The sequence below is a fragment of the Rhinolophus hipposideros genome, assembly GCF_964194185.1.
Source record: "Rhinolophus hipposideros genome assembly, chromosome: 20".
NCBI lineage: Eukaryota > Metazoa > Chordata > Mammalia > Chiroptera > Rhinolophidae > Rhinolophus > Rhinolophus hipposideros.
In genome coordinates, this window is record NC_138066.1 from 42,781,405 (window position 1) to 42,793,596 (window position 12,192).

A 12,192-nucleotide genomic window follows, 5' to 3' on the forward strand; every position below is an offset into this window, starting at 1 on the left:
CACAGATCTTAAATGTTTGGTTGGATAAGTTTGGACAATTGCATGTCCCCAAGGAACAACCACCTAAAATAAAATATAGAATATTTCCCCCCCACACCCAAAAAATTCCTTCAGGTGTGGGAGTACATTCATCAAGAAGCATCATGAAAAACCCTTCTCCCCATTGTGCTCCTGTCAATGTCTATCACTCAGTTTGCAGCTGCTGTCAAAATGTTCTCAATCTTAAACTTCTCAAAGTTTCTTTTCCTGATGCCCAGCCTGCTTGGTTTCTCCCTGTCTTGCTCCATCTACCCAGAGCTTTATTATATAGGACACCTCGGCCCTTCTTCACTAGTGTCTCTCTTCTCCACAGTGAAGCCAAGCCTGGGAGCAATCTAGCAAACAAGAATCCTTCCCCTTAGAAGGGGAAGGTGGAGAGAGAGAGAGAGAGAGAGAGAGAGAGAGAGAGAGAGAGAGAGAGAGAGAGAGAGAGAGAGAGAGAGAGAGAGAGAAGATTGTGATTTAATCACAAAAGGGGAAGGGCCACCGTTATTTTATATTAATGGCAGTACATTTTCTTCTTATCATGCAACACAATGTTCATTAGAAGCATAGTTTAAGAATCAGTGCCTGACAAGAACATTTCTTAAACTGATGTTGTCTCAAGGAACTTTAGACCTGTGGCTATAAACCAAGACCACCCCAATGAGAACAAGCAAAGCCTATTTCCTTAGAGATTTCTATAGCAAGGGAGTCAGCCATCATCATTTGTGTTTGGTAGAGAGTGAAAGTCAGAGGAGTGGGAAAACTTATCAGTGGACAAAAGGGGAAAGTTTCACGTATGCCCTGGTTGGAGCTTGTTAGTATTGGGAAGTGGGAGGTGTACACACTAGAAGTCTGGCATCCTATGTGATTGGTTAGAAGAACATATTTGGCTTTTTCTGGTTGGTCCTAAGTTGGGCCGATTGCTACAGAGATTGTGAAGTGGCTTCTGGGACTGGTTGCTGCAGCAATTATGGATCAGAGTTCTATTTTTATACATTCTCTGGCCATTGTCCATTTGTATATTCAGTTCCTTATAGCAAATGAAGTATAGGAGAACTATAAATCATGAAGGGTCCCCTCTGAACCTTCCCAAGCAACATCATCAGCATTGGCCATTCTCTCCTCCTACTCAACTCCTTTTATTCTTTGAGTCCCCATCAACTTTCCAGTTCCTAAAACAGGACTAGAAATCTGTCAAGACAGATCTAAGGAGTATTAAGAATGGATGAGCAGGATTTTGTGTTGATTTGATATGAGCAGATTGAGGATTCAAGGATAACTCTAAGGTCGTAACTGGAGCTACCAGGAGGATCTTATTACTAACTGCAGGTAAAAGAGGAGTTGGAAGAAATAATCACCGTGTGAGACGAGAGGATGAGCTCAGTTTTTCGGCATTTTAGTTTCAGATGCCTCTGTGAAGATGTTCTTTAGAGTCATACATCTGGGAGCTGGAATATCATTTTAGAGTTGTAGAGACTGAAACCCAGAAAGTAAGAGATGCTCCTAAGTTTATACGCCAGGGCAGTGGGTGAAGCAGGCACGTCAGTCTTTTGGTGATCCAACCACTAGGTACATCAAATAAAGGATGGAGAAAGAGAGGTCTGAACTGGAGACCTGGCAATCTGGGAATCATCGGGATTCCATCAGAGCCAATAATGAACTGTTTTGTGCCTTTAACATAAATGTTATAAAGACAGAAACCGTCTCCAAAAGATTTCACAATAGATTCGCAAAAGTGAAAGTAAATGGTTAAAGAATGTAGGCCTCGGTGTTCCTTTCAAATCATGATACTTTATCTTCTATTTACAGAGATAAAAATACACAAAAAATGGTTAATGTTTAAGCACTTTTAGAGTTGCATCTCTCTTTTTGGTAGAGGAAAGCCACCTTGGCAGTGCTAGTGAGAATCATCCACAATGATTTCTCCAGGGCTCATCGTCTTGAGTTTTCTCTGCCATGTCGCTATTGCTGGACGGAGTGAGTATTCTTCATTTTTGCAAAAATAATTGATATATCTGACCCCCGGCTATATGCCAGGGACCACTAATGACAACTTAAATTCTCTTTAGGGTGGATGCTGGAGAGGCTAGATTGATACCTGTTCTTTAATATTGCAATGCTTAAAGCTCCTCCATAAGATAGTCAGCCAGTTTAAGCCTCAGTGTGCTGACCTGTAAAATGGAGATAACAATAGAACCCTTCAATGGGTTGTTGAGGCGATTAGGTGAGATATGGCATGTATGAAGTATTTGGCACAGAACTTGGTAGAGTTATTATTGGCAGCATTGAGTAGTTTTTATTTCCATGTTACCTGAACTTAAAAATGAAAATATAGATTTCTTAACCGACTGCTTTGTGCTCTATTTCAGCCTGTCCCAAGCCAAATGATTTACCGTTTGCCACAGTTGTTCCCTTAAAAACATCCTACGAACCAGGGGAGCAGATAGTGTACTCCTGCCTTCCGGGCTATGTGTCCCGGGGAGGGATGAGACGGTTTACCTGCCCTCTCTCAGGATTTTGGCCCATCAACACGCTGAAATGTATACGTAAGTCAGTACCTTCTCGCATATTCTCTCCCCTCATTTGGATTCTGGACCTGCTCTGGGGACAGAAGGCCTACAGAGCTGCAGAGTGGAGGGCTGTGAAGAAATAAAAGGGTCTGGAGCTCCATGAGAGAAAAGACCAAGGGCAGTAGATGCTAGTTAGAGAAGAGGAGACGAGCTTAGTCTGGGAGTAGGGAAGAAGTAAAAAAGAGACCTGGGCTGACAAAAGGAAACGGAAACACTGTGGAACTGAAAAGAGAAGTGTAGATACTCTGAAATTGAAACAGATGCCAAAGAGACATTTGAAAGAATAAAACATGAGGAATCATTATATCTTTGGACTTTGCCTCAAAACGAGAGAAGATTTAATAGTTACTAAAATGACAATAAATTTCATCTAAATTGTGTATGTATTATGTTATATTTTTAGTAAAATATAGATACATTATATTAAATTAATAATATAATATAAATTATATACATAACTCTCATTATTGATTTATGGTAGATGACTATTATACTTTTATTCATTCCTCAGAGCGTGGCTTTATGATATCATGCTGGCATTATTTTTTACAATATTGAGTAATCAACCAGACAGAATTTCTAGCAACTTTACGTAGAAGTTAAGCCCTAAAAATAACTATATGAACCTATCTGGAATCTGGTTGTTTTGGTCATGTGGACGTGACTTTTGTGAAAATTACATACTTTCATACAAATGATTTTAATATACTTTTTGATTCAAAAACACCAACCATCATTTTTAATGAAAAACCACTATGACATCATTAGGGAATTTTTTTCTTTAAATGAGCCATAACTCTGGAGCACTAACGATTTCATTTTTCAACTTATTTTTTTCATATTTTTATGTATTTTTGTCTTGTAGCAGAGAGCAGATACCATAGTGTATTTTTCTATTTTCATCAGCCTATCAGAAACATTGATTATGTGTCTATCGTCTTCATAATCAATATTTTATTGGCTGCATTATAGCTCAGCTGTTGATTTACCATCATTCATTAAAATAACACCCTGATAGTGAACATTTAGACTGTTCGATTCTTGTTATTAGAGGTAACAGTGTAATAAATACTGTAGGGCATACATCATTTGACTTATTTTAGTTATTTGCTCAGAATAGATACCTAGAGAGTTAATCGGATCAAAGGATTGAAATTAGTTTTTATATTTTTGTTTTGATAGGAAATTCTATAAATAGATATTTACCTTTCTATCTTTAAATCACAGCCAGAGTATGTCCTTTTGCTGGAATCTTAGAAAATGGAGTTGTCCGCTATACAACCTTTGAATATCCAAACACGATCAGTTTTTCATGTAAAACCGGGTAAGGACTTCCAGATGGCTGAGTGGATACCGCACATTTCTATGCTCTTAAACGAAACATCGAGACTGGCCCATATTTTCTTTCTAGCCTTTCGGCTGGACTTGCTGAATACAAACCACTGAATACAAATACACAATGGTGTTGACGTGGGGTAAGGAGTGGAGAATATGACAGCTAGGGAAATATATCTAATTATCTGCTCCTGATTAGTTACTTATCAGAGGAGGGCCATTGAAATTATTGAAACTGGATGAATACTTCCTTATAACCTCTGGGCCAAATCTTGGTATGAGGCTAAAAATGTTTTAGGACTTGGATTTGAGCTTTAGTTATGAGGCTAATTTGATGGCTTGACCTGGTAGTCTCTAGAAGAAAATTCTATGGAGAAGGTTGGGAGTGTGATGATGTAATTCTCACCTAATGCAGCACAACACCCCCAGGAAGAAAACACTTATAGTTGGTAATAGAGCTCATCTGTTTTATGAGCAAAGACACCACCGGTGACATTGGTGATAGCATGTTGGCTGTCCATTAGAGTAAAATTTTACTGAGGATCCTTGTTTGGGATTGGAGAGTAAAAGATAGTCCGTATGAAAAAGAAATACAGTTCTTTCATCTGAGACACTTATTTACTGGTGGGTCTGATGACGAATGATATTGAAAAACTTGGTTTTCAGGACAGAATGTTACGTTTTTCTATGAAAATAGACTGCATTGTTTTTTGTCTGTTTGTTTTCAAAATTTGTTTAAATTTTTCATTATAGGTGCCATACAATATCATACTAGTTTCAGGTGTGCAGCATAGTGATTAGACATTCATATAACTTACGAAGTGATCCCCCAAACGACAGACTACATTGTTGTTACACCTTTATGTCAGTAGGCTCTCAGGAAATAGTAGAGATTACTCAGTTTGATTTACTTTTGTGATCCTGAAAAAGAAATGGTTCTTTGCTTTACGTAAGAAGCAGTCAATTTAGCCAGCTGGTTAGAGAGGAGGGATTTGGGGGTTTGGCTTCTACACCTACCACCTATGCAACCCTCTCATTCTTTAGCAAATCACCTGCAACATTAGGCTGGGAGACTTGATGAGCCCTAACTGAGTGTTAGGCTGCTCAGGAAAACAACATTATAAAATGAGAAAGAAGTCAATAGTTTAATCTAAAGCAATGTACAGGGGAGAAGACATTTGAGATGCTCTTGATGGATTATTTTCCTGGTGGATGGATTAAGTTTTCCTTTTGCAGGTTTTATCTGGATGGAACCGATTCTGCTAAATGCACTGAGGAAGGAAAATGGAGCCCGGATCTTCCTGTCTGTGCTCGTGAGTCTGTGGGTCGCAGTTATGGGGAAGGTGACCAGTGGTTAGCCTGGGACTTTCCTGGTTTTAACACTAGTTCCATACCCTGGAAACCCTTCAGTCTCAGTTCCATGAGATGGTTGGTCTCCCTTATGGAGAATTTTCATCCTGATAACATCTTACTCTGGAGGATGAAACAACCACTGTGGAATGACAGAAAGGAAGCATTCTACTCATGAACGCATTTTGTATCCTCCACCTGATAGAGCCAGCGATTTCTGGGTTTATTAATTCCAACACTCTCACAGTGTTTTGGCAGGGGCTTGGATATGTGTGACGTTGGTCTACCAGGGACTGCCACTATTTGACTAGAAGAACTTCTGGGAACAGTGGGACCTTCTTCCCACTGTGGAACCTCATTCATTTATTCACTCATTCATGTATTCAGTAAATATGTAGTGAGGGCCTAATGTGTGCCACATCCTGTTCTCAGCACTGAGCCTACAAAGCTAAGGGAGACTGAGCTCTGCCCTCAGCAAGTAAGTCTAATGATGAAAGAGACAAAAGATGTCACCTTCACGGTAAGCTCTGAGCCCATTGAAGGGCTCTGCGTCCTAAAAGCTGATGGAGTTTCCTCCAAAGGCATTGGTGATTTATTCAGGGGACACACAATTAAACAGTCAGGGTAAGTTCTGGGCTTTGCTTATATAGGGAAGGACACTTTTACATTCCGTAGCTTGTGATTTATGTAAGTCTAATCTTTGATCAGGAGGCCTAGGCATTACAATTAACAGTTACCGATTTTTAACATTTCAGTGAGATCTGTCCTAGCAAAAGCAAATAGAAACATAAAGCAATTTCCAATAAACACTAGTTGAAGAAAAACTGAACTATCAAAAAAAGTTTTGAGGGATACATTGAGTTTTTTTACTCAGCAGTAGGAATCACCATGGTTCCTATAAATCGTTTCCCATTTTAGGCAGATTTATATCTATTGTGTAGTCACTTTCTTTTTAGTTACAAGCAGATAGACGACTTTAGCTTCAATCTGATCTGTAATAAATGAATGCTTCCCATACTTTAATGTACATATGAATCACCTGGACAGCTTGTTAAAATGTGGATTCTGATTTGTGGATCTGACATGGGGCTGAGCTTCTGCGTTTCTAACAGCCTCCAAGGTAATGCTCTCATTTCTGGTCCATGGATCACACTTTGAGTAGCAAGGCCCTCCATAATTCAAGTTAAATCACATTTTGGTTTGCACTAACTTTCATTAGGTTAGTGTAACTTTTCCTGGACTTGTTGAAACTCCCTATTAGGTCAGGAAGACAACCTATACCATTTCTCTGTATAAAGCTCCTTGGATAAGCTCCATACATACAGAGTGCAAATGCAGGAGGTATTTAATAGGAACAAACAAACCCGAACTAGCCGTGGAACTCAGATGTCACAAATGACTTGATCCCAAGTTGGTGTCATCAGCGATAATTGCCAGATGATCCCTCAGCAATGTCTTCCACCAATTCTGACTTCCAGAAACATCTTCCAAGGTAGCATTTGGACAACATTTTTACGGAAATCTAATCATTGTGTTATTGTAAAAGGCAAAATAGCAGTGGTAAGACTTAAATTTACTTCATTTTTCAGTTTTTTCACTGGTTCAGACATTTGATTTTTAAATCATATTTTCTTCTTCGGCTTCTACAATTGACTGTTTTTACCCAGATATTCAATCGCATTTTGCATTTTCTCAAGTTAATTTTCAGGTATTTTTTTTCCTTTCTGGAAAGAGTATACATATTTACAAGACTCAACTATTTTCATAAAACTGAAATCTCTTTCTTTTTCCAGCTGTAACCTGCCCTCCACCATCCATACCTAAGTTTGCCGAACTCAGTGTTTATAAGCCACGGGCTGGAAACAACTCCCTCTATGGAGACAATGCAGTCCTTAAATGCTTGCCACAATATGCCATGTTTGGAAATGATACCATTACATGCACAGCACATGGAAATTGGACTGAATTACCAGAATGCAGGGGTAAGTATAATGATAAGGAAAAATAATTATGATAGTGCAATTCTCATTTTTGAAAATGATTGAAAATTCCGAAATTACAGATATCTATTGAATGATTTAAAACAAGTGTTTTTCTTTCTTTCTTTCTTTTTTTTACATGGGGAAACTATCAGTAATAATACCTAGCACTTTTGGGGGTACTTAACTCTGGGCCAGGCTCTAGTCTCCTGCTATATATGTATCACCTCATTTAATTCTCCCAAGCCCTAAGCAGTAGGTACTTTTGTTCAACCCTTCACCTAGATGTATCGACTATCAACATGTTGTGACATTCTCATTCTCCCCACCCCCTCTCTCCAGATACTTTTTCCCTAAACCATCTGAAAATAAGGTGTACGCATCTTGACACTTACCCATTATACTTCAGCACAAATGTCCTATGAACAAAGGACATTCTCCTATATTATCACTGTACTGAAGACGTTTAACATGTTTTGAATTACTAACAATAATAATTTAAACTATTATAATATAAACAATTAAAAACATGTATTTCATATGCAAATTTTTCCAATTAACCCAGGAGTATTCTTTATACATGTGTTTTATTTTACGTGAGATCTAATCAACAATCACAATGCTGTTTAGTTGTCATGGCTCTTTCGTTTCCTTTAATTAAGAATGATCCCCTGTCTTTTTAGTTGTCTTTCATTGACATTTTTGAAGAGTACAGGCTAGTTGTCTTGTAGAATGTTCCATAATCTGAATTTGGTTACTTCTTCACTCATGATTAGATTCAAGTTATATAATTTTGTTAAGAATACATGCCATCACATGAGGAGGCCCATAATATCAGTCCACTACTGGTCATGCTTAGTTTGACCCCTTGGTCAGATGGGGTGGGACAGATCTTTTCTTAGTAAAGGACCTCTCTTTCTCTTTGGAATTAGTGGGCAACCTGTGCATGATACCTGGCGATTGTGTGAATATCCAGTCTCTAGCAGTCATTTTACCATCTTCTGGCAATCCTTGACTCAGTCAATTACAACATTTGGTGGCTGCAAAGTGATGACTTTCTAATTCTATCTTTTCTTCTCTATTTATTAGCTGACATTCTTCTACAGAGAAGAGCTTTTCTTCCATGGACTATTTCTTTTCATATAGACTCATAGATTTCATTGAATATGTGGAAGAGTCAAAATTGAGTCAAGTAATCCAACTCTGAAACTTGTCCTCTTTATAAAATTATTTAAAAAAAATTTTTCATTTTTACTTTTCAATTACAGTTGACATTGAATATTATATTAGTTACAGGTATACAGGATAGTGGTTAGACATTTATATAACTTATGTAGTGATCCCCCCAATAAGTCTAGTACCCACCTGACACCTTACATAATTGTTACAATATTATTGACTACATTCCCTATGCTGTACTTTACGTCCTTGTGACTGTTTTTAATAACTGCCAATTTCTGCATCTTAATCCCTTCACCATTTTCACTTCCCAACACCCTTCTCATCTGAAAACTATCAATTTGTTCTTAGTATCTATGAGTTCGTTTCTTGTTCGTTTGTTCATTTAGTTTGTTTTTTAGATCCCACATATAAGTGCAATCATATAGTATTTGTCTGACTTATTTCAGTAAGCATAATTGAAGTCTGTCCTCAGACTACCTCATTAAACTACCTCCTAAGCGCTCTTTGCTCCTGGCTCCAGCTCTGCTTCTTGTACCGGAGTAAATAAGGTTATAGGTTTGTGACCTTACTGTTGAGGATCTTAAATTAAGAAGGCCAGGAAGCAGCATCATTTTTCTCCTTCATAGTTCATGGTGGCTTCTTGTATAGTCTGAAAACAATCATAAGAATTAGACTTCACATTAAACAGCCAAATAATGGTGTGCTAATGTGCATGGAAGAAGTCTTTGTGTTTTAATTTTGTGGTTTGTTGATTAAAAGAGATAGACTTTTATTTTTCTTCTTTCAAACCCACCATCTTAGATTGCATGGAGATGAAATTTGCAGTAAGTATTACCTTATGATTATGTGAAAGCCCAAAGGACTTGGGAACTTGTTAATTGACTTTCAGAGTGGTATTGTTTCTTTTTCAATATCCAGAGTCCCATAAGTGTAAGAGAAGGGGGACAGAATTAAGCACCTACAAAGGTACCAAAAAATTGCATTCCAATTGCAGGAACACCCAGTGACTCAGTGGTGTAAGGGAGACTAGAATGTAACTATTTCATAACTACTGGACAACACCACTATTTATACTATGTCTTATTGAATAAATTTTTTAGAAGTAAAATGTCCTTTCCCATCAAGACCAGACAATGGATTTGTGAACTATCCTGCAAAAGAAGTACTTTATTACAAGGATAACGCTACATACGGCTGCCATGATACATTTGTCTTGGATGGCCCACAAGAAGTAGAATGTAATAAATTTGGACTTTGGTCTGCACAGCCAAGTTGTAAAGGTATGAACTATGGGTGAGGTCTTAAAACGACTCTGAATTTATCCAGTGGATCACCTTTACTTGCCATTTTCTTGTCCCCATCATTTTCTACTTGTTGCTTAGCCTTGCTTCACTGCTATTGGCATGTGAAAGACTTTAGGACTCATATGTGCATGGGAAAGCTTTATGCTTAGCAAGCTTGTTTGAAATTAAACTGTATGAAATAAACAGGTCCTTTGAAAGCATTGATAATATGGCTGAAGATTTTGTGGGCTTCCTAGAATTGCTTTTTAAGTCTTTGCCTGTGAGCATCTGTTTCTGCTTCGTTCTAGTCAACACTCATCTCACTGTTGTAAAAACCAACCACATATTCAAGCTATAAAGAGTTCAAAGAGATGGGGCTTACATGAAAGGGCAGTCTCTGGTAGAAGTTCTTCTTCCCTGAAGTCTAGAATCGAATGCTTCTGCTCTGACCTTCTCATGTGGCTACTGTAGGGGAAGAAAAAGCCATCTTGGAATCCATGACTAATGGTTCTCTTGATAAAGAACTGCTAGTAGCAATGATGCTGATGGTACTCACTCACTATGTACAGTCTTGGAATCTTCGTGTCTTGAGCAATTTGTTTCAAGTGCCCTCATCCACGGGTTCAAATGCTACATTCTCTGTAAGAAAGACTAGCGGTTCTCCTAAGTCTTGACTACAAATATTATCTCTTACAGCATCTTGCAAAGTTTCTGTTAAAAAAGCTACGGTGCTATATGAAGGAGAGAGAGTAAAATTCCAAGAAAAATTTAAGAATGGAATGCTGCATGGTCAAAAAGTTTCTTTCTTCTGCAAAAATAAAGAAAAGAAGTGTAGCTATACAGAGGACGCTCAGTGCTTAGATGGCACCTTTGAAATCCCCAAATGCTTCAAGGGTAAGTCAAACACTGCAACTTTTAGCTGGGACTTCCATTTGCTCTTCGCCTTTATCAGTACTTTTCTTACATAATGACTATGAGAAGCCATGTCAGTTTGGCCATTGGACTCTTAAAAAGAGGAGGCAGGAGGAATCACGAGATGAAGCAGTAAGCTGCAGTTTCTCCACTTGCATAAACATTTTCTTTTTCAATTTTTTCCCTTAAAACTCAGGGTTGTGGTTTTATTGATGAATGTGGAGGTGAAGTATGCCATCTTGTGTAATTCCAAATTAAGCTTGAATAATAATAATAAATAATAATAATAATAATAATAATAATAATAATAATAATAAATGGAATGTTGAATAATGATAATATTTGGTCCCTTGGGTCCAAATATTGGGTCCTCTTGGTCCCAAATTATGAAGAACTCACTCCAAATTACAAAGTAGCTCATGGCAATGATAATTGGTTTATAGATCATCTAACATTTTTATTCTTCCTTTAAGCAATTCCCAGAATTTGAAAAGTATCCTCTAGAGCAAAATATTCATTAGAGCAAAATATTTTAAGGAAGGTAATCACGTTTGTGTGAGATAAAGAAGTTTACAATGGCCAGTGTTTACAGCTGCCCGCCTTTCAAGGTTTCATGTTTAGGGTGTAAATATCTCTGTTGATATGAAGGAAGTGCTGAAACTGTTGTTGGCTCTACGTTTAGAAATGCTCCAAGAATGTTGACAGCCTTGTGTCAGCTGATGAGGGCAGAGTTGAGAGCAGATGTAAAGAAGAGAGAGATCTGAGAAGTGGCCAGCCAGTGAGAGAGAGGGAATGATAACTTGTAACTAATAGCTGTCTCATAGGTTTGATTATTAGAAATATTACATATGACATGGAATAAGTGCTCAACCAATGACAGTTACTATCATTATAATTACAAATAGTTTAAAGTGCACTGCATAAATTGTTATTGTTATCTCCCCAGCACAGCCCTGGCGACATGTTAAATACCAATATTGACAAAGCACCATAAGCCTGGTACAAATCAGTAGAAAAAGTGTTAGAAGAGGATAATTAAAAGAAAACCAAATGGAGCTTTGTTGACATATTTCTTCAGGCTAGTCTCCCTTGCAGTCTTTAGACAGATGCCGTGCTGTTAGTGCACTGGGGAATAAATAAAGTGCTGAGACAGTTATTTATTTTTCTAAATCTTGCTTGTTAGAGCTGTATAGAACCTTCTATTTTCTCTCTTGGAAATGAGTTCCTTATTATAGCCCTGATGCTTTCGTGTGTCATGCAAACCTCACACTAAATGGTTTTATTCATATAATTAAATTTACACTTGTAGATTTAAATGTACTGGATTCATTTTAGCTATTTCACAAATTTAAGAAATGATTGTTTCTCTTAGAATGTTTATCTTTTTCTCCCCAAACAGAACACAGTTCTTTGGCTTTCTGGAAAACTGATGCGTCAGATGTAAAGCCATGTGAGGCTGATGTTCAGATTCAAAAGTAAATGTCATACTTGTATCTGTGTTTGTCCAAAGAACCTAATGGAAGTGGAAAAATAAAGTGACTGAATTTATGCGTCGGC

At 37.7% G+C, this 12,192-nt stretch overlaps 1 protein-coding gene across 1 annotated transcript; it reads left to right on the forward strand.

The window, feature by feature from the left end:
* The first annotated feature begins 1,784 nt into the window (after positions 1-1,784).
* Positions 1,785-12,192, forward strand: APOH (apolipoprotein H). Its single transcript, XM_081029361.1, has 8 exons — positions 1,785-2,001; positions 2,394-2,570; positions 3,822-3,918; positions 5,166-5,242; positions 7,073-7,261; positions 9,541-9,720; positions 10,420-10,617; positions 12,035-12,192. The coding sequence occupies exons 1-8, from the start codon at positions 1,941-1,943 to the stop codon at positions 12,112-12,114; spliced, it is 1,059 nt and encodes a 352-aa protein (XP_080885487.1). The 5' UTR covers positions 1,785-1,940; the 3' UTR covers positions 12,115-12,192.